The sequence below is a fragment of the Sorex araneus genome, chromosome 6, assembly GCF_027595985.1.
Source record: "Sorex araneus isolate mSorAra2 chromosome 6, mSorAra2.pri, whole genome shotgun sequence".
In the NCBI taxonomy this organism is placed as follows: Eukaryota; Metazoa; Chordata; class Mammalia; order Eulipotyphla; family Soricidae; genus Sorex; species Sorex araneus.
The window spans coordinates 43660267-43683813 of record NC_073307.1 but is presented as its reverse complement, the minus strand read 5'-3'; the positions used below and the strand labels follow the sequence as shown (position 1 = coordinate 43683813).

The 23547-nt window shown below is 43.6% G+C and overlaps 2 protein-coding genes and 1 pseudogene across 2 annotated transcripts in view; 1 reads left to right on the top strand and 2 right to left on the bottom strand.

The window, feature by feature from the left end:
- TICAM2 (TIR domain containing adaptor molecule 2) overlaps positions 1-3356 on the bottom strand; it is a 15404-nt gene extending 12048 nt beyond the window's left edge. Inside the window, exons 1-2 of the mRNA XM_055142172.1 lie at positions 3274-3356; positions 1125-1623 (exon numbers count right to left, since the gene is read on the bottom strand). The gene's annotated coding sequence lies outside the window, so the exon portion shown is untranslated. The remainder of the gene's footprint in view (positions 1-1124; positions 1624-3273) is intronic.
- Positions 1-11095, top strand: part of LOC101539801 (ubiquitin-like-conjugating enzyme ATG3) — a 12658-nt pseudogene extending 1563 nt beyond the window's left edge.
- TMED7 (transmembrane p24 trafficking protein 7) lies at positions 9776-23547 on the bottom strand. The gene is made up of 3 exons (XM_004618171.3): positions 23159-23547; positions 16644-16889; positions 9776-14056 (listed from the first exon to the last, which is right to left on the bottom strand). Exons 1-3 carry the CDS (start codon positions 23348-23350, stop codon positions 13820-13822), a joined length of 675 nt encoding a protein of 224 aa, XP_004618228.1. The 5' UTR covers positions 23351-23547; the 3' UTR covers positions 9776-13819.

The window sequence follows — 23547 nt, the reverse complement described above, 5'->3', positions numbered from 1 at the left end:
AAGCACGGAGGGTCAGAACAGTCCTCTCCACAACAACTGAAACAGGTCCTGGAGCAACAAAATGTTTCATAACTTTTTAAAGAACCTTTGGGGTGATGGGCAATAGACCACACCGGGCAGTGCTCAGGACTTACTCCTGGCAGTGCTTGGAGGACCATGTGGGGTGCCGGGGATTGAACCAGGGTTGTGGCAGACAGTCACATGCAGGTCAAACACCTTAGCCTTTGTATCTTTGCAGTCCTTGCCTATAGTCTTTTTGTATTTTTTGTTTTTTAGGTCACATCGGCAGTGCTTCGGGGTTACTCCTGGCTCTGCACTCAGGAATTACTCCTGGCAGTGCTTGGGGAACCATATGAGATGCCAGAAATCGAACTCTGGTCAGCCATATGCATGGGAAGTGCCCTACCAACAGGACTATCCAGTTCCTATAAAATCTAAATATTCTATCAGCTGTGTCCACTAAAAAACTTGTAGAAACTAGCTCCTTCATTTTTTTCTCCCCATTAATGATATTAATGATATTAATATCATTCAAAAGATCTCTAGACTAAAAAGCCCAACTGAAATTACTGCATTTCTGTGAACTGCATGATGTCTTTCTTTCACTTTCTAGACTTAGAAATGAGAACTGCTACTAGGGCTTCTCCAAAGCAGAATGAACATTTTATAAAAATGAAGAACTTAAGTGAAAACTGTATGTCTGATTAGCTGTACATCTGGTGGAGAAAGATGATTGTAGAGAGAGAGTATGGGGAATATTGTCTACCATGGAGGCAGGGGGAGGGTGGGAAAGGGGATATTGGTGTGTGGGGGGGAATATGCACTGGTGGAGGGATGGGTGTTTGATCTTTGTGAGATTGTAACCCAAACATTAAAGCTTGTAATTATCTCATGATGATTCAACAAAATTTTAAAAAAATGATCGTACATTTTTAACATCAGAGTACCCTGGCAATTAACAGCATTTTGGCAGTGCCACTGCTTCCTAGAATTCTGAGAAAGACTTTCTGTTTCTGACAGCAACTTACCCCAAGGACCATCTGCCAAAGAATATTACCACAGGACTGTATCAGTAATCCCCGAGGTAGAATTTGAACAGGAACATGAGGGACACCAAGGCTTACCATTCGCGATGGTCGAGCAGAAGCCTGCTTTGGGTCAGCAGTAGCAAGATGCAAATCTCCACAAGTCAGCAAGAATGAAGGAAGAGGAGTAGACCAGGAAAGAAGCAGATAGATCACACAGGGTTTTGACGCCATTGTAGAAGTTTGGTGATGATTCTGACGAGAAATCACTGGGTAGATTTTACAGAGAAGTGAAACTTCTGATTATACTTGCAGAAAATCATGGCTGTTTAGAGAAAGGCTCAGAGAAGAAGAAGGGCAGAAACAGGAAGAGCAATGAGGAGTCTTCAGAGTCATGTAGGTAAAGAGAATGGAGAGCGAGTATCTGGGAGAGGGAGAGTAATGTGCCATATCTGAGACAGCGTTCTCAAGGTGGCACCAACAGAGTTTTCTGAATGCTTGGATGCAGGGTCTGTGGCACAAAAGAGGTGTCAAGGGGGATTCTTGGAGTTTCAGTCTGGTTGACTGGCAGTGAAGCTTGCGGAGACGGTACAGTTAGCTGAAGGAAATAGAAGGAGGAGCAGACGGGTTTGTGGTTTTCAGTATATCTGTCTGGACATGCTAAATGCCCCAAGATTTCTTTCTTATTTGTTTGTTATAAAGACGTGTTATTGGATCACCATGAGATAGTTACAAACTTGCACGATTATGTTTCAGTCACACGATGCTCGAGCACCCATCCCTCCACCAGTGCACATTTTCCACCACCATTGTTCCCAGTGTCCCACCGCCACCCCCACCCCACCCCACTCCCCGCCTCTGTGATCAATGCATTCTTAAAATACATTTTGATCATTTGAGATGTTGTGTGGCCACATTTGCACTCCAGAAAGTCAAACATTTATAAAGGGGAGTTAAAATTTATACAGCTGGAGTTAAATTTTTAAAAAATTTTTATTAGAGAATCTCTGTGATGTACAGTTACAAACTGATGAACTTTTCTGTTTTCATTTCACTCATACAGTGATCATTTACCCATCCCTCCACCAGTGCCCATCACCTCCACCAATGATCCCAGTATCCCTCTCACCACCCCCACCCCATCCCCCACCACCCCACCCTGCCCCTGTGGCAGGGCATTCCCTTTTGTTCTCTCTCCTTTTGGGTGTTGTAGTTTGCAATAGAAGTATTGAGTGGCCATCATGTTCGGTCTATAGTCTACTTTTAGTTCGCATCTTCCAACCCAAATGGGTCCTCCCAACATCCTCTACTTGGTGTTCCCTTCTCTATCTGAGCTGCCTTTTCCCCCAGCATGTGAGGCCAGTTTCCAAGCTGTGAATGCCCCAAGATTTCTATGCAGAGGGCTTGAACCAACACACAGCTAGATGTCGGGGACCGGAGAGAGAGAACAGGGGTGAAGGAGCTCATCTTGCTTGCACTGAACCCAGTTCGATTTCTCACGCCTTCTAAAGTACCCCTACACCACCAGGTGTGACCCCTGAGAACAGAGCCAGAAGTAAGTCCTGAGCGCCACCCAGTACGGCCCCCAAACCAAAAAGCAAACAAAAATAAAAAGCCCAAGAGATAGATACATGAATCGGGAACACAGGAGAGAAGTAAAGCTAGGGACAAGACTTGGACATCATCAGCTCATAGATGTCATTCATAGCCAGTGGGATAAAAGATCCCACGCAATAGCTTGGGAGAAAGACTGTTTCAGGGAGCTGTGGAGGGAGAGCTGAACCAATAGAGCACATGCCTAGTGTGTGCAGGGTCGTTAGGTCCCTCCTGGCACCGCATGGCCCCCTTGCACCTCTGGGAGTGACCCCTATAAATCAACAACATAGAGGCTTTCGACTGGCCAGACAATATGGCCAAGATCTGAGCTGTGACATGCAGGGGCTGAGGGCGGAGGAGCTAGAGACACAGGAGGAAGCTGAAGCCAAGTGAGGAACCATGGATAGAGAGATCCATTCAGGTCCCAGAGGCCAACACTGGCCAGCTCCCAAATGACCAAAGCAGGACTCACGGAGGCTAGGACCCTGAAAACAGACTGAGAGGGGAGCCTTTCAAAGTGTTAAGGTGTGTGTGTGTGTGTGTGTGTGTGTGTGTGTGTGTGTGTGTGTGTGTGTGTCTTTTTTAATAAAGGGGGGGGCAAAGACATGGATGTGACCAAGGAGGGGGGGGTGCAGGCAGGGGGAGTACTTACAACCAGGTAAATATCCTCAGGAGGTTGTTAAATGAATACAAAACGAGGAGCAAACCGGAGACTCACGACAAACAGTGCTCCAGGCGGTTTCAGCTTTCGGATCCGCAGACACCTCACTGTGAACCAGAAATTCAAGTTAGACCTGGAGCCTCTATTTCACACATTTTTTTTTTTTTCCATAAATGAACCGCGAGGGGTCGGGGGTTGGAAGGGGGTTTGTATCTGGGGCCAAGACTGAGAACCAGCTGCCGGCAACCAGCCCGGGCCACTTTTTCCTCCAAACGGGTCGGGAGCAGAAACCACGGAGCCAGCTCCCCCGCCCCACCCCCCACCCCCCATCCGCGGCGCCCCTGCCCTCGCCCGGGTGGAGGATGAGACGGGAGCTAGTCCCAGGGGTGCACGGCCCGCCCGCGCGCCACTTGCCTGCGAGAGCCACTTGCCTGGGGGTCTCGGCCGGCCGGGGACTCCCCAGGGGCGCGCCCGACTCGCGCGCGGCCCGAGGAAGCGGCGGGCGGAGCAGGAACTTGGCGCGCGCCCAGGGCGGGCGGCCCCGCCGCTCAGGACAGCCCGGTCAGGGATCCCCAGTAAAAGCCCCCCGGGGGGATTCCTCGCTCCGCTCCCTTTAGCAGCTCACCCGGCCGGACCACGGTTGTAGAGGCGCCCGGGGGGAAGAGGGGCGCGATGTTCCACTGCGGGGGGCGGGGGGAGGCAGAACAAAGCAGTGAAGTAAAAGAAGCACCCAAAGTCAGCCCCCTCTCCCCCCATGCAGAATGATGCAGAATGTGATCGACACAGGGAAAGGAAAGGTACCGACCCAGGCCCTCAAGGGAGGTTAAAGAAACAGGCATTACCACCCCAGAAGAGTTTGTGGCAGCTGGAGGTCATTTAGTCCATCACCATCCAAAACGCCACTGGGCTCCAGAAGCACTGAAAGTGAAGGCATGCCTAAGCAAGAGAAAAGCAAATTTTGTCACCAAAAAAGTGACATGCTATAAAAGGTGTAAAACCGATGGAATATTCGGGTGAAGTGAAAGACATTGAAGAGGAAGATGGTGCCGGGGATGGATAGAAGAACATCATAATGCAGGTGTTACAGAAATCACTGAGGCAGTTAAGGAGATCGAAAAGGGAAGCAACGACAGTAGAAAACTCCAAGATTGCTCAGGGTGATGCGAGGAAGAAGAGGAAGAGAAAGGAGAAGCTGCAGATATGGGCGGGGGGGGGGGGGAAGGAAGAGTGGACTTTTGGAAACAAATGAGGCCACTAGTAGACACGAGAAAAACAGTCGAGTCTTGTAAAATCAAAACTGAGGCCGAAAGTGAAAATGCTATTTTGCAAACCAAAACTTACAATCTTTACTTACCATAAATTAGACACGCTGGCTACAGTTGTTTGGCTATGAGCAACCGCAGCCTTTAACAGTTGAGAACGTGTATGAAGAGATTAGTGAAGATCACGTGAAGAAAAGTAGCACTGTAGCAGCACTGTCATCCCGTTCATCGATTTGCTCGAGTGGGCACTAGCAACGTCTCCATTGTGAGACTTATTGTTACTGTTTTTGGCATATCGAATACACCGTGGGTAGCTTGCCAGGCTCTGCCATGCAGGTGGGATACTCTCAGTAGCTTGCCGGGGCTCTCTGAGAGGGATGGAGGAATCGAACCTGGGTCAGCCGCGTGCAAGGCAAATGCCCTACCCGCTGTGCTATTGCTCCAGCCTTGAAGAAAAGTAACCACTGAAAAATCACCCCATTACCCACTGCCTCCTATGTGATCAGTTCACCCGTGCAGGCATGCTGAGGTGAAGAAAATCATTGAGACAGTTACTGAAGGAGGGGGAGAGCTTGGGTGTTCATATATTTTATTTTATTTTTAAATTTTTTAAATTTTTTGCTTTTTGGGTCACACCCGGCGATGCACAGGGATTACTTCTGGTGGTGTTCAGGGGACCATATGGGATGCTGGGAATCGAACCTGGGTCGGCCACGTGCAAGGCAAACGCCCTACCCGCTGTGCTATCGCTCCAGCCCCGGGCGTTCATATATTTTAATTTCCTTGAAATTCGTTAAACGCTGCTGTTCTTTTTTTTTTTTTTTTGCTTTTTCTGGGTCACACCTGTCGATGCACAGGGGCCACTCCTGGCTCTGCACTCAGGAACCACTCCTGGCCGTGCTCAGGGGACCATATGGGATGCTGGGAATAGAACCCGGGTTGGCCGCGTGCAAGGCAAACACCCTACCCACTGTGCTATTGCTCCAGCCCCAACGCTGCTATTCTAACAACCGAATATAACTACACAAGACACTTCACAATGTAGAGATCATAGAACATGTCCTACCTATTAAGTTCTGATTTTGAAAGAACTAAGTAAAAAAAAAAAAGCATTAACTTAGATGTTACTATTAATCATATTCACCAATATGTACAACTTCCTTAACAAAGTGACTAACCTATTTATACATTAAATAAAAATTTCCACTATCAGCTGTTTAATGGGCTGGAGCGATAGCGCAGTGGGTAGAGCGTTCGCCTTGCATGTGGCCAACCAGGGTCTGATTCCTTTGTCCCTCTCGGAGAGCCCCGGCAAGCTATGGAGAGTATCCCACCCTCATGGCAGAGCCTGGCAAGCTCCCCGTGGTGTATTCGATATGCCAAAAACAGTAACAACAAGTCTTGCAATGGAGACGTTACTGGCGCCCACTCGAGCAAATTGATGAGCAACAGGATGACAGTGACAGTTGTTTAGTAAAAATGAGTGTAAAGAGACAAAAAAAAAATCATCTCCCAATAAAGTCAATACTTAATCCTACTGCCCAAGACTACCTCAGGCTCCAAGTTTTGCCACATCCGATGAACCAGCCACCACACTTTTTAATTCCCAGAAAATCACTCCAAAAAAAACACGGTCCTCCTCTTTTTCTCACTGGGACCTTGAGTGAAGACCCAAGGCAGGGAGGAAATACTGCCCCAGCCCAAAGTGCAGTTGGGGCTCCAGGAAGTGTGGTGCAGACCAGTGCACAAGCAGGAAGTTTGAGGGAGATTCAGTGAATGACGCAAGAAGACTGTTGGGGATTAACAGATCTGCAGCACTGGGAGGCGGTGTAGACCCAAGGGAGAAGAGATTCGCTTTCCACACATTTCTGACTGAAGCTTCATTTAGCTGACCAGGCCGTCAAAGCAGCTACTTCAGCGTCACATCACTGGTTGCTTGGGTGATCAAGGGACCTCATCACATGCAATGGTGGTTCCACCTCCAACAGCCTCTGAGTAAACCTGGCTTTACTATCTAGGTTGCTGGAATGATACATCGCATGTCTGCACAAGGACAAAACTGCCTGCTGTACCCTGTCTCAGAATATATCCTTGTCATTAACCCACACACCACTGTAGACACAGGCTCCAAGAATGAAAGAAAAGCATGCATAAAGAAAAATCAGGAGCAGAGGGTAAGTGCAGGGGGGTAAGATGCTGGCCTACCCAGGTTTAATCCCTAAGACCTACCAGGAGTGACCCCCGGATGCAGTCAGGAGTAAGCCCTGAGCATTGCTGGGTGTAGCTACCCCCACCCACACCAAAAAAGAAAACAGTGCAAGTAAACCCCAAATTAGATAAATATACTCAAGGAAACACAATAGGAGCAGATACTCATAACCTCAGAGTGGAGAATGTCTTTAAAAAGTCAAAAATTCCACAATAGGGATAAAACTGATACATTTCATTGGAAAAAACAGAGAAGGTAGCTAAAATATAACCAAAAGAAATGCAAATTAAGCAGCAAAGGGGTGTAATATCAATGTATGTACATGTTAGTTGTGAGGATTATGCAGTGTTGGGGTGGGGGAGCATGACACTGTGATAGAACCCAGGGTCTCACTTGAGTCAATTTGCTGACCCGCCCCACACAAAGAACTGAATCACATCAAAATGATGGGCTTACAGATGAATTTTATTCTTTGAATCATTATTTCTTTAAAAATTTAACGTTTGGGGCTGGAGCAATAGCATAGCGGGTAGGGCGTTTGCCTTGCACTTGGCCAACCCGGGTTCGATTCCCAGCATCCCATATGATCCCCTGAGCACCGCCAGGGGTGACTCCTGAGTGCAGAGCCAGGAGTAACCCCTGTGCATCGCCCGGGGTGACCCAAAAAGCAAAAAAAAAAAAAAAAAAAAAAAAAATTAACATTGCCTTTAAAACCCAGGAACTTTAAAAAAAGAGTTATAATCATACCAAATATGGAAACTTCCAATGCCCCAAGTGAAAATACTGATTGGCAAAACTGATCACAAAAAGCTGATGGGTCAGAGAGGTAGCTCAAAGGGTTGCAATGTAGAGTTTGCAGGAGTGGGCCAAGAATGATCTCCCAAATAGTAATAAGAATGTTACCTAGTATAGATGAGGAACACATACTCCGTAAGCAATCAATTCAGCTCTTAGTTATAGTCTCAAGAGATCAACACATGTGAAATAGGGTACGTCTGTGTAAAAATTATTTATGGCATATCTGTTTACAATAGCAAAAACCTTGAGACATGTAACTACAAAAACCTTGGAAGAGTAACACTCTTGCTAGATGGCGATACAGTGAAAGGAAAACAGACTACTGACAGGTGCCAACACAGAGGAGAGCAAAACCATGTTGCGAAGAAATACAATATTCAAATAAAACCTAATACTCTGGGAAGACTTATTATTTATGCTCAATTTTATAGACTGTTTTTCAAGAATACAGGTGTTAGTACCTGTTGCAGTCCTCATACTAGACTGTTAGCGGCCGAGAAGCCCAGGATGGGCGGGAGAGCATGCAGACACATAACTTAGGCCAGGATTTTTAAAAACAAAAAAATCAATAGACTCCATGTTGATTGGTAAAAATCCATAGCAATTTGTTAGCCTTCATGTGCTTCTGCTCTAGCCCAGGGGTACCTAGGGGATGTGGGGGCACCTGGTTGTGTTCAGGGACTATTTCTTGCTCCATGCTTGAGGATGACTGCTGACCATGTGCAGGAAAGCACAGCTGGGCATCGACTCTGGGCCTCTGGCATGTGAAGCATATGCTTAGTGCGTTGAGTTCTCTGGCTGTAGTGTTTCTTTTTTTTTTTTTTTTTGGCTTTTTGGGTCACACCCGGCGATGCACAGGGGTCACTCCTGGCTCTGCACTCGGGAATTACCCTTGGTAGTGCTCAGGGGACCATATGGGATGCTGGGAATAGAACCCGGGTCGGCCGCATGCAAGGCAAACACCCTCCCCGCTGTGCTATTGCTCCTGTCCCCAAGCTGTAGTGTTTCTTACCCTGAACACTGATTATAAGCGTTTGCACTTTATAATTTTTTTTTTCTGGTCATTGGTGTTCAGGGGCTATAAGCCCCAAGGATCATTTGGTGCCAGAGGTTAAGCTTTCCCATATGCAAAGCAGGAACTCAATTCATAATTTATCTCTGGCCCTAAACTGCACGCTGAATACTCTTGGGTGGGCATTAAATGACAGGTTTCACAATTTTTAAAGTTAAAATATTCATGTGACAATAATTAAACAATTGTATCTGGGGACTGGATAGTGCAGTGAGGCACTTGCCTTGCACATGGTTGACCCAAATTCAATCCCCAGCACTCCTGTATGCTGACAGGAGCGATTCCTGAGCACAGAGCCAGAAGCAAGCCCTTAGTACCAGAGTGTGGCACAACCCTCAAAAATCATCATCATCATCATCACACCGCCCCCCCCGGCCCCCGTTGATCGTTGAATTTCTGGAGCAGTCTCAGTAACGTCTCCATGCGTCCTAGGCCTGAGATTTTAGAAGCCTCTTTTTGCTCGTCCTTCCCAACGATGCTGCATTGGAGGCTCTTTCAGAATCAGGAGAACGAGACCCAGCATTGTTACTGGTTTTGGTATATGAATACACCATGGGGAGTTTGTGAGGCTGTCCCATGTGGGCAGGAAACTCTCGGTAGCTTGTATCCAATAATACCCAATACCCAAGCCCTCAAAAACACCCAATACAATTGCATCTATAAAATCAAAATGCATGTGGATTGTGGGTAGATTTTACTCTTTAAACCATAATTACTCAAATTCATATGAACTATCATTTTCTTCTCTTTTTGAGCAGGGGATGGGAGGGAAGGGATACAATTTGGGCTAAACCCTATAGGGCTCAGGAATAACCGAAAGGTGCACAGGGGAACATACGTAATGTCAGGGATCAAACCAGGGGAACCAGGTGGGCTGCATGCAAAGCAAGTACCTTACCCTCGTGCTTTCTCTCTGACCCTGTCAACTGCTTTTAAGGTAGTGGTAGTCATTTGTAAATACCACACTAAAAAAATTATACCACATCATTTTTGTTTCTTCTTGTGTATCTTGAAGAAATGTGATCAATTCCAATGATGGTAACTTGTAGATAAAATGGAGAAATAAGGATAAAAAAAATGGCATATTTGGTGGTTCAGGGATATCATTTCTGTATTTTCCCCCAGAATTTTCAAACAACTGAGAAGAAGAAATTAGGCAGGACATCAAATATCATCTTTATTATCAACAAAGTTAACATGTTTTTTGATCCGTAGCAATAGGGTTTATCAATATCCCAGGATAAGAGATTCATCCACTCAAATGCTGGTATTTTAGGCAACAGTGGGGAGGCAAAACTAAATTTCCCAGGGAAAGTCTGTAGCCCATATGTCTGTTTCCTCCTGTAATATCATTAAGTATCTTAAACCTTTTGAATCCATTTGCTTCTAAACGTGATGTGACTTGGCTGCTCTCTAGCTAACCTGTAGCTTAGAGTCATTCCTACAGCTTAGACTATCTTATTTCCTTTTTATTCCCATTAGCAGATTATGTATGATAACCATTCAAACAATTTTATATTTGTGTCCACACTTAAGAACCCATATGAACAGAGACCATAATAAGAACTTTAGAAGAATCAAGAAACTAGAATTGAATAATGATAAAATATGGCTACTGTTTATATTAAGTGCTTTCATGTGATAGACACTGATTGTAGTGTTTCATGGGTATCACTATTCCCTCACTATAGAAATAGGAGGAAATAAATATAGAGACCCAATCACTTGTGAGGTCCCATAACTAATCTGAACTTGGTCATGACTCCAAAGCCAAAGCAATGAACCTGTAAGCCTTTGGAGATGCATCCTTGGTGCTTGTAAGGCAATCCTGCATAGTGTGAAGAAAGGGCTCAGAGTTGCTGTCCTGGCTCATGTTCAAGAACTACTAATTACTGTGTTATGGTCCAGTTCCTGTGCCTTCACTTTCTCATCTGTAAAACTGAAATAATATTTCGAAGATAGCCAATACAAACAAAATACGTATTACCATGGCACTTAACACTGCGGAAACTTGGTATTATACAACTTAAGGTCAAATTACTTTAAAAAGAGCTTTCTCAGGAACTGGTGGCTTCTTTCTCACCCAATTTTTTGGGGGGAGGTGCTGGGGGGTTTGGGCCACACCTGGTGGTGGTGCTTTTGGGCTATTCCTTGCTTCGTGCTTAGAAGTCAGCCCTGGTGGTGCCCAGGGACCATATGCAGTGATCCAAACCAGTGGAAGCCCTACGGCTGCATGTAAGGTACTTACTACCTTACTACCTGGTATAATCGCTCAAGCCCCTCCCCGTAACTTTTAATGAGAAATGCAAAAAGTTAGGTAGAAGTGAGGTAAGTTAGCAAGTTAGAGGTGGTTATGTTGAACTTTCTTTCTTGGCCAGTGCTTATGACATTCCAGTAAAATGTCAAATAATCGCTCTTGTTACAAGACTTGACTGTGAGCTCCATGTTTATAAGTTCCCTAAAAACCTCTGAAAGATTTAAATCCTAACAGAAAACAAAGTGAGTCTGCTTAGCGATATTTTATTCTACGAAAATTGCCTGTGCAATCCTGCAGAACTGACATCTGCTTAGAGAAATTTCTTTTTAAAAAATAAATGAAAAATCTTTTGAATTCTCTATATATTACTTTAAAAAAGCAATAGCTATAGGATCTATTTTGTTCTCTTAAACTATAAATGTTACACGAAGCAAAAATGAATAGTATAGAGAGTTAATTAAAATCTCTCGAAGAATAAAACTGCTTTTCAGTACTATGTATTTAAAGTTATCAAGCCAGGATGAAAACTGTTAACTACAAATGATTGTTTAACTGGAAAAAAAATGCTTAACATATTAGCAAAGTATGTCCTAAAATATATCTTTACATGGTTAAAATTTTACTATAAAATTTATATCAAGTCCCTTTCCACTGTTCTAGTTAAATATATATACAACTAATAATGTTTAAATAAGTACTCTGAGCCATTGGTCCAAACATAAATATTTGGGTAATTTAAACTTTGCTAGAAGTTGTAAAAAAAAAAACTTTTTAAAGGAAAAAAGCTGAGCGACAAATTATATAGGAGGAAGAAGAAAAAAAGTTTTACTGGAATTTATGTGTGGATAAATATATATTTTCTAATTTATAAATACATAGTTAAGTCCATCAAACTTTAATCAATTAACTTAGACTGAACAAAGTCCAAACTACTTTCCATACCCAGTAACAGTGTTGATTTTTTAAAAGTTTAATATGTCAACAACTTCATCAAGTTATTCATGGTAATGAACTAGTACCAGAACTTCTGATGGGCCGAGATTAAATAACTGTATTATCTATGCTAAACTCAGCACAATAACAATGCCTGCCTCTGCTTTAATGATGACATAATAATAGTATCTGAACACATACAGCAGACAGCAACCAGGAAAGAACATTTTACATAAGTCCATGCTTATCAATCACATTAACATCAGTGCTTAAAAATGTTTCAAATCTAAACGTACAGGGATACTTATAAAGTTGCAGGACACTCTTACTAGATGAAATCAAATAGACGAATCTGCAAACTTTTAAATTTAAGTCACATTTTAACCCACTGGTAAATGTAAAGGTACAGCTAGAGTCTTTAAAGGGTTGAAAACATTTTTTTATCCCTTGCTACAATGTAGCAGATGCAGCCAAAATGTTACAATTTTAATTAATTTTGCCCTTGCATGCAGAATTATATATATATATATGCCTATATATATATAGATATGCATTTCAAGACAACTTAGAATTGAGAATCAATAGTGGTTAAGTGATTAGAATCGTTATCCATTCGTACTGTATGGTACCTCATATCATAGTCTCAACATACGAGTCTTCCAGCACCCTTCACTTTGGGGTTGAAGTGGAAAGAGGCATGGCAAAAGCAATTGCAATTTTTCAGAAACAGCAAGAGTTTTAAATGCTTATACAATTTTGCATCATCTTGTGTGCTATCCTAGAATACTAGTGGGGGAAAATGCTTATTTCAATCAGTTCAATCTATACAAATTACAAAATACAAACACAGCCTATACGTGATAGTGTACAGAATATGCCCTATATGTACTCATTAAATGTAGTACAATGAAAATTATTAAATGAAAAGAAACATATCCACACAGTATTTTCAACTTTTAAATCATCTTAGGCTTGCTAACCAGAGACTACAAATTACAGATAAAACAACAACAAACAACAACCCAAACCAAACCAAAAAAGCTAATTTCTGATCAAGCATCACACTGATCAAGCATGGCACTTTTACAATCCTACTATCACACTGCTAGTTTCAGCTGGGAATGACTCAAGATATTAAAGCCACTAAATGCAAAAATCAATTAGATTTTAAAATAAATCATTTTTTTCTTTATAAAAGCTAAAAATGCTACTTACACAAATTCACTAACAATTTTTCCAATTAATCTGCCCCCAACTGTACCTCCTTATTTCCTAATTATTCTACCTGCTATAACAGTCTGATTTTTAAGGCCTGTAATAAACTATTACTATTGAGACAATTTTCTGTGTGGTAAGAATGAGCTTATGAGAAAACAAACGATTAACTATAAATTATAGAATAAACCCTCCCAAACAAAAACCTAACATTTCCAAGCTAGTATGAAATAAATTAAACCACAATGCATCAACTTAAAATTATACCAATAATGACTAACATTTCCATGGTAGGTTTCCACACCCTAAAACAAAACAGTGCAGGATAGGGCTTGGGCCATAGTTAATCACATTTGGTTTTTCTTAAAAACAAGACTTTATTTACTATAAACAAATAAAAGGCAATTTTCTTCCTCCACAACACAGGTAGGCATTAAATCAGAAGCATCTAAAATATCCGCTACCTATAAGAAAAGTACTTTAAAATGACTAAAGGAATCAAAATACCATAGTTTAGTGTGTGAAGAGTACAATATAAACAACCAAGAAAAGAGGAGATCATTGGTGCTGAATATTTAACATGAATAGCCCAAAATAAGTTTCAAGGTTTTTCTACCTTTACCAATAAAAAAAAAGGTGTCCTTTCCAGTTTGAGGATAGGCACGGTACATCCCCCCAAGAAGTGTATGAATAAGGTTTTAAAAATGTTGCCAATATTAAGTTCTTCAGTACCTAAAATTAGAGGACAGCAATTCTACAGTGGCAACGGTGCATCAATTCTCAAGACGGAGTTATGATCCAACCCGAGTTGTGGTGGTTCTTTTATCTGAGAAAAAGCTTTTCAGAAGAAACACCTGCCCTATGCTAACGACCAGAAGAATGAGGGCTTCTCCCACTGACCAATAGGCCACTCTGGTGTTTAGATCCTCTGCCCGGCTTCGGCCTTGAGCTTCCCTCAAACGGAAATGAGTCTGATAATCGATGACAGACTTCAGAGCTTCATGAATCGAAACACAGGCAGACTCCATCTAAAGAGAAGTATTTTCAGTTAGTATGTGAACATCATGTGTACAATTCATCCAGGATCTTTTCTTTCAATTTGATCTCCAGTCCTCATTAGACTGTTAGCAGTAGAGCATGCTGGCCCTCATTCACTCCATCAAGTGTGCCAGGGTGCATAATACTTACTCCCAAAGACTGGGTAAGACTAGTGATAACCAAGCAGCTGCTTTCCCCAAGACAGGGTCACAGCTATGGCATCAACAAAGCAGGAAGCTGAAACACCAGCTAACGGTAGTAGAAATGCTAATCTGTAAAGGCTGACAGCTACAGAATTTTAAGTCCAGGATCTTTTGTTTTTGACTTGGGGCCATACCTGGTGGTGCTAAGGGTTTACTCCTGGCTCTGCACTCAGAAATTACTCCTGATGGGCTTGAGGAACCATATGAACTGTGTGGGATTGAACTGACTCGGTTGCGTGCACGGCAAATGCCCTACCTGTGGTACTATTGCTCTGGCACCTCAAGTCTAGGAGCTTAAAGAGAAAAATGTAGGAGAATAGCAGAGCAATAAACTGGATCAATCCAAAGAATATAAATCGAAGTCTAAACCCATACAAAATAAGCCAAATATGGCCAACAAGTACATTGAGTTTTTCTTTATTTTAGAATTACAATAAATCAAAATCCCCCATCAACTTGTGAATTTGAAAATGTCAGGTGAGCGTAAGAAAGTGTTATCGTTAGCAATTTGCTACTCATGCCAACACACTACACCATACATCTGTTCCCAGTGGAGTGTTTCCATTTCACTATTCAACATGTTTGTGAGCCTCCACACGATGACATCTTATTTTTCACACATTACACTACCTGCCTTAAGGAGTGTCTAACTTTGTTGTTGTGTAATAGAATGTAACACTTTTCTACTGCTGAAAACTACATCCTGGAACTGTGGCTGTGGCTGAGTGGTAACACTCAGCTTTGCATGCACGAGGCCCTGGGGTTCCCTAACTCATATCAGAGCTAATAAATTAAAAAATGAAAACAAAACAATTCTGGAGATGTAACACATGCTTTACAATTATACTGATTTTATATTGTTAACCACATATAAAGAATTTTAAAAGAAAATCTGAGTTTAATTATAAGTAAGGAATCAAACAGATATTAGAAAATAATTTAAACATTTATCAGGTTTATCAAAGCAATCATCACAGGAATTATAAAATGATTCCATTAAAGATGCTGTTAAGTAGTATGGCAATTACTAGGTCTACCACGTTAAATTTATCTAGTAGACTTAGATAAATTTCAGCCTTGTTTCCATTATTTGTTTTGTTTGGTCTTAGCAAAGAAACATTAGAAAAACAGTGCTAAAAGGAGTATTTGTGAAGAGGTCAGATACGCTTCTAGCATTTCTCTGCCTCCACATATTCTCAAATTGACAAGTGGTCTAACAATTCTTCCTACTGGAAAGTATACATAAGAGTAAGGATGTGACACAAATTGTGAATTTTCTTTCTTACGGGTGGGCCTACTCAGCAGTGCTTGGGAACCACATCCAGTGATGCCTAAGGAACTGTGTGGTACAGGGCTTGAACCCAGGGGTTCCACATGCAAAGTATTAGATCCAGCCCTTTGAGGCACCCCATGTCCACTCCAATTATTTTAAAGCAAGCCCCAGGTATGTTATCAATTCATAACATTTCAGCTATCCTTTTATAGTTTTTATTTCTAAAATATATAACACTTTAATATAATTCCAACAGCATCTTAGCTATAAGATAATCACTTTAAATAGTTTCTTAAAACAACCAAACACAAAGTGAGTGTTCACAATTCACAATGTCTCAAATAGGATCAGTATCTATCCACTGTTTAAATTTTTTTTTTGCCATTTTCCTTGCATGAAGTTCTTCAAATCAAAACAACTGTTTTCTGTTCGATAACTTACCAATAACCTATAATATTTTACTTTACCTTACAGTAAAAGGTACTATAATAATCACTTTGAGTGAACTTTAAAACTGACTTTGCTGATTACATATATAAATTAAGGCAGCCTGCTCAGGTGTGGCAGCATGCCTCCGTGAATTTCAGAACATGCATCAGGATGCCGGAGCATTCTGCTATCTTACATTTCCTGTGACACTCATGTTTGCACCTAAGCAACCCACCTATCTCAAGGCCGTTCATTCTTTACACTTAAATTTCAGAAAATCTTGGGGCTTGAGAAATAGTACAGGGGTTAGGGCGTTTGCCTTGCAGGCAGTCAACGTGGGTTTGATTCCTGACATCCCATATGGTCCCCGGAGCACCATCAAGAATAATTCCTGAGTGCAGAGACAGAAGTAACCCCTGAAGGATCACCAGGTATAGATATCCCCAGCCAAGCCCCCTAAATTCAGAAAATATTTTATCATTAGTATTTAATAAGTGAATGGGGTGTGTGTGTGTGTGTGTGTGAGAAAATGCTTAACCTACTGAAAGAAGTCTTAAGGAATATGTTAATTCTCATAAAAACTTCTTCATCAATGAGTCATAATGTATTTAAATTATGCTTCTCCCCCCTTAAACATATGTCTCAACACTATACTGCTGATTTTTCAGTTACCTGGGTGAGAGCGCTGACACGGTTCTCACTAGGAAACAAAGGCGGGTCTTCTCCAACTTGAAAATCAAAGTACACAGTTTTGTGTGTAAAAGTAGAGAATTCATTGCTGAAACAAAATTTGTATGTCCCATTCCTGGAGGCTGTGAAGGTAAAGCTGTCATACTGTTTCTTCATCTCCTTGTACAACACATTACCATCAGGATCTTCTAAGCGACAGTCTACATCATAGTGACCACCAGTAATCACCTATAAAGAAACAAAAAAGAGGAGATAACTGCAATTAACAAGAGAGAGGAATTAATTTAGTTTTCTGTTGAACCTACTCAATCAAGCCAAGATTATCTAGGAAACTGCACAGGCAGACTTGAACTTCCAAGTCAAACTCTTAGACCTCTAAGTTACTGACATATAATACTTACCTACCCTAAATGTTCTCATTTCTGTTACCACCATCTAAGCACACACAATGCAGACTTTCATGAAACAATAAAGGAGATGAGACATAACAGCCCGTTCATGCCATCTATCATAGAAATTAAACTCATTTTACTGCCAATGTTTTGTTTTGAACTACACTATGAATAGACTTGTGTTCTATTCTAAGATTACACCATCATTTACAAACTTGTCTCTGGGAGAGACATAAATGACTAAACTGATATCATTTAAACATTTGCGAATAAAGCAAAAGAACAACAGAACACCACAAAGGAAACTGGTCTTTTGGTATTCAGGAAGGTTAAGGAAAGGAAGGCAAGTTTATTGAAAGAGAAAGCCAAGGAGGTGGTGAAATGCTTCCGAGGATTCTGAAACTATTTTAACAGGTTTATGTTAATCACTTGCACTATGTGTCACTTGGGTGGCACAAATGAAGAGGAGAAAACTTTTTCCTGAGGCAATTGGTCAGAAGAGAGAAAAGGGGGAAAGGCCTAGAGAAGAGAAAGTCCTGCTTAAATGTGAAGGAAGTGAAGGGAATAAAGAGAGAAATAAAAAAAAGAGGGTGCTATCTACTCAAGGTACATATGATGAGGAAGGAACACTTCTCAACCAACACGAGGCTGGGTATTTTCAAGTACAAGCGCTCATGGTTAACATAGTATTGATACTCTGGTCTGTAAGACAGAGAGATAACCTTTGGACTCAAAGGATTGGTTATTTATCAGACCTCCTGTCACTTAGTAAGAGATACCGTGAATTAAGTAACATTAAGGATTACTTAATACTTTAATGATATAAAATTATACATTCAAGTAGGAAAATAGTAATACAGAGAAACAATGTTTTAGTCTAATGTGTTTTCATCAATTAGGCATTATCAATCCCTCCCTTTCGAAGTCAACACCCTTTCTTCCAGGTGAAAAGAATGATTTCATTTTTATTTACCCAACTATTTATACTTGAGTGCCATTCTTAAAAATATCAAATACATCCATACAATTCTAAGACTTGTTTGACCGCCACGGGGGGGGGGGGTCGGGTCGTATCAGGCTACACTCAGGGTTTAATCTGGCTCTGGACTCAGAGATCACTCCTGGCAGTGCTCAGAGGATCATACCGGGGTCTAGGGATCGAACCCAAATCAGCTGCGTGCACGCCGAGTGCAATAATGTACAGAGCAATAATGTATTGCTCCAGGTATTTAAGACACCTTCCATCAGATTTTAAAGCAAATGTAATCCTGTGTTAAAGAAATGTATCCCCTTTACAAACTGGTCAGTAAGATAAAATTGGGATCAGACCAAACTGAGTGTCCCTACCTGTCCAGCTAATCACAGAAATCTCTTGATTTTTGCCTCTCAAATCATCATTTCTCTTCTACTCCAAATTCACAATCCAGACAACACTATTGTCATTGTACATCCCAAGCTCTCTTCCCTCTAATCCAGGTTTTCTCCTCAATTAGATAATTCTGAGCTGGGTAATTTGTTACCATGGGGTCCTGGGCTGCCCTGAGCACTGTAATATGCTTAGATGCATCTCTGGTCTTGACCCACTATATACCAGTAGCACCTGCATCCTCACGTGTTTGTTATGGAGGCAAAGCCCCCTCCCCTTTCCCATTGCCCACGGAACATTTGGCAACTGCCTGGGCCTGCAGGAAACTCCAAACTTGTTAACAACTGAGTACCACTCTCCTGGCCCTCCTAAAGTAGCCTCAACGCTTTTTATTTGGGTTTTGAGCTACACCTGGTGGTACTCAAGGATTACTACCGGCTGTGTGCTCAGGGATCACTCCTGGCAGTGTTCCGGAGACAATATAGGGTTCTAGGGATAGAACGGGGGTTGGCTGTGTGCAAGGCAAGCGCCCTACCTGCTGTCCTCTCACCTCTGGCCCCACAACACCCCATCTCATTAGGAGTTCCAAAGTAGGTACCAGAAATTTTCTAAACAAGTCTCCTTTTTACACCCATAGTAACAATGGCAAGTTGAAATAGAAGAATCACAGGACCCAAAAGGCCAATGTTTAGAAACCCACAGTTTATTACAGGGCAAAATATAATGTAAAACTCGACAGCTAAAAGTGGTTTCACACCAAAAGTTCAGAAAGCACGGACTCCTTTCTTTTCCTTTGGACTGGGTTGTGGCTGCACAAACTCTCAGATCATCTTCCTAAATGTGCAAGACACACCTTGGAATCAGTGAGCCCAAAATAGTATCTAACTGGATTAAAAAAAAAAATTTTTTTATTAGTGAAACACCAAGGCACAGCTGTAGACTTACAAACTTTTTTGTTTGTGTTTCAGTTATACAATTATCGAGTACCCATCCCTCCACCAGTGCCCATACTCCACCACCAATGATCCCAGTATCCGTCCCACCACCCCCACCCCATTCACCCTCTCACCCTGCCTCTGTGGCAGGGCATTCCCTTTTGCACTCTGTCCTTTTGGGTGTTGTGGTCTGCAATAGAGGTACTAAGTGGTCATCGTGTTCGGTCTATAGTCTACTTTCAGCCTGCAACTCCCATCCCGAGTGGATCCTCCTGACCCCCTTTACTTGGTGGTTCCTTCTCTATTTGGGCTGCCCTTTCCCCCAGCATGTGTGGCTGGCTTTCCAGCCATGCAACAACCCTCCTGGTACTTATCTCGAATATTCTTGGGTATCAGTCTCCCATTCTGTCTAACTGGATTTTTTTTTTTTTTTTTTTGCTAGTCACAGGATCATTTTGAGTGGCACCAGTCTCAACAGCAGAAGCTGGGATGGGGATAGGAGTTGGGAACTAACCAAGACTCTCATTATACCCACACACTTCACTGACAAAGTGGGACCCAGCACCCCAGAGTCCTCAGAATCAGTTTCAAACCAACACTGTTAATGATAAGTTCAATGTCAGCTTAATGCAGTTCGATGTCAGCTCAAGCTAAGTTCAGCTTCCTGGAATTAAGACAAATATATCTGTTAGGGAAATCCTTTTGCTTCTGCTACTTGCCAGAGTAACTCCTATTTATCCTCTTCACTCAAATGTCAGCCCCTCAGCTCAATTCTCCTGATGATCCTGGCTGGCAGGAAACCGAGTGTGGTAGTTAATCATTGCATTTTAAATTAGATGAGTGTATGTACAGATGTAAACACTGAGCTAAAAGCTAAAGGTCAGTCTTATCTAATCTTTGGAAGGTAACTTACAAAGTAGTTAAGAATTTAAGCTGGGACTGCATATTGGTTTCTGCTATTTGCTTCATGATTCTGGGTCTTAATTATCTAAACTTCAGATTCTTTATCAGTAAATAAAGGAAAATGAACTATACTTACTTTCTAGCTACTTGTCCTCAGAATGAAGCAATATACTTGAAATGCTAGGCTGACTGTATGTCACACTACAGACTACTTTTTTAGTTATAATACTACAGGGGAAGACAGCATAACCATTACAAAATGATCCGCACACTAGGCAGGTGCCCAACCCACAGTGCGGCATGGTCTCTTACACATCCCTGTGTGCAACCCTGGAGGCCAACTCACTCCTCCCTGCCCTAGCACAGCCGGATGTGGCCCTTGTACCCAGCTAGGCTGGGAATTTCTGGTGTAGCCCTGAGTGTCCTGAGCATTACTGATAAGTCATCCTTCCCTTAAATAAGAGTATCCCAGGACCAAATAGTGTCTGCACATATGAAAACTCAAGAAATGTTTGTTAAAGTCAGAGCTTTGGCTGCCACTTTATACACCTCCTGATATTTTCTTCTCTGCCCGCAGCCCTAACCCAGGAAATTAAATAAACCTAACAGCGGCCCTTCGCTTCCTCTCCCTTTCTATTTCATATGATCACAAACCAAGTCATCACGTCCTGCTGACGTTACCTACCAAATTCTAATTCTTTCACTATTCTCCTTCCCCACCCACTCCATAATACCTTCCCAACCAGCACAATTTCCTTACCACTCAGCCCCAAGAGCTGTATGCATGTCATTCCCCTTATTAAAACCTCCGGAAGACTTTCCACACCCTTCAGAAAGATGAAATCCTTTCCAGGGCCAATAAGGCATGATGGAGTCCTTTCTTACAATGATACTGGACCTCTCTATGGTGCTGAAATTTACAGGCATTCTGAAAACATGTGCCTTGTAAAGGCAAATGATCATTTCTTCTTCATTTAAATACCAAAGTAAGGGGTTAAAGAGACAGTATATAGGTTTGCCTTGCATGCCGCTAATTCCAATTTGTATCTCTGCCACCACATAAGATCCCCCAGGAATAAGTCCCGAGGACTGCAGGATGCAGCCCAAAACTAACAAAAACACCAAAGTATCTAAAACTCATTTACAGCTTATTTAAAACTGTTTTTATAGACCCCAAACACCAGGCTGCCTATCTTCATATCTTCTGCTCTTAAGGCAGAACAAAAAAGCAGGCACTAATTAAGAAAAAAAGGGTAAAAATGGGAAAGAAAATCAAGAATGGCAGCAGCAATCCTCTCTGTTCAGATCATTTCTGCATCCCCAACAATGCGAATACCTACAGAAATGAAAATAACCTTCATGCAAGATAGCAGGAGGAAAAGATGCAATCACAGAAGCGGCGTTTGGAGCCAAGAAGGCAGTTGCTAGTGGTGAGGTTAGGAAACTCACCCAGGCCCGGTGGCCCAGGCGATGGGCTCATCAAGCAGCACCATCAGAGTAGCAGGGCCCCACCCTGCAACTCGAGGGGTGAGCCTGTCCCAGAGCATGAGTCTGCGTAGGAAGCCCACCGCTGCCCAAAGAAGAATTTTGTTTTGTTTGGGGGGCCAACACCGGGCAATGCTCAGGGTTTACTCCTGGCTCCGTGCTTAGTAATCATTCCTGGCAGGGCTCAGGGGACCACATGAGGTGTCAGGGGACTGGTGAAGGCAAGTGATCTACCCACTGTACTATCACACTGGCCCCGAAGAAGCTTTAAAGAATCACATAAAGGCTAACCCCAGAGCCAACATGTGTGGGAAGGCCTAATTCACTGCTGCTCAAATGCCGTCCTAGACAGGGGGGCTGGATGATCTCGATCTGCTATGTAAGCCCCATATGCCACAAGTTTTCAGCAGCTACAGCCAGAGCTGAAAGGGGTACAAAGAAAGCCCTTGCCACTGTCACAAAGCCAGTAGGTAAAGGCCAGAGAGGTGGAAGTCAGGTGGATGAGCCCCATAAACTGCCCAGATACCATCCAACTGAAGATGTGCTCTGAAAGAGAGTTGTTACTCCAATGACCGCCCAAACCCATCACTCTCACTGGGCACACCTCAGCAGCCAGTGGGGGAGGGTTGACCGGAAGCCGCCAGGCAGTGTTTTCTGCTAGTGTGGCCGGGCCTCGACTTCTTCATACAACGGACCAGAAATCTGTCATTGCCACCCCCTGCGAAACTGGTTCAGTGGTGTGAAAATCCCCTCTGAGCGCGGTGGATGCTTACGTCAATAGAAGAAGCCCGTGTCGGTGCGGCCAACAGGAAGGCAAGGCCTCTGACACAGGATAGCTATCAGGATCGCTCTGGATCGCAGGGCAGAAAGCTCCTGCCCCCCATCCCCCACTGAACGAACACAGCTCCTTGGAAAGATGAGGACCCTCCCAAGGGACTCACTAACGCAATCTATGCCCACCAAGTGGGCTTTGACTTCTAAAGAACCTCATTAAATAACCGATCCGGCTTAAAAAAAAACAACTTGTTTAACGGGTATCAACAAGTATCCCCCCCACAATCAAAGATGAGAAAGGGGCGTCTCTTTGTGTGTGTGTTTACAAGGCAAATTCCTCCTTTTGTGACACCTCTGCAGGCGGTCACCCCCGCGCTCGTGGAGCTCCTCCTTGCGGTGCCCGAGCTGGCATCAGTCTCTGCATCAAGGGGGGGTGGAGAAAAACCGAGACGCGACCGAGTGTGGATGTGGCGGGGGTGTGGCCGGCGCGGGGGCACAGAAGTGAGTGGTTGGAGGCGGAGGCGCAGCAAACGTTCCCGGAACCCACAGAATCCTGATCCCCGCGACCGAGTTATCTCGCCCCAGGTCCCGGGAGGCGGAGGCGGGGGGTGGGGGTGGGGGAGAAAGAGCCGCCCGCGGTACCTGGAACTCGAGGGTGCACTTGGTGCCCTGCGGGATGTCCTCGTAGAAGCACTGCTTGGCGTTGTCGGGCAGCTCGAAGGTGATCTCGGAGGCGGCGCCGGGCCCCGGGACGAGCAGCAGCAGCGCCAGCAGCCTGTAGCCCCAGCGGCCCGCGGCGGCCGCCCAGCGCCCGGCCGGGCCGGGTCGCGCCATCCCGCCGAGAGTCGTGCGGTCCGCGCTGCTCGCTGCGGGGACCCGGGAGGTTCGGGCCGACCGGACAGCCACCGGGGACGGGGCACGGACGCTGCGCGAGCGGGCCGGGGCCGCCGAAGGCCGGGAAGCGGGGACGAGACCGGCACCGAGGAGGCGGAAAAGGCCCGAGGAGGCCGGAAGTGGGGGCGGGTGCTCGG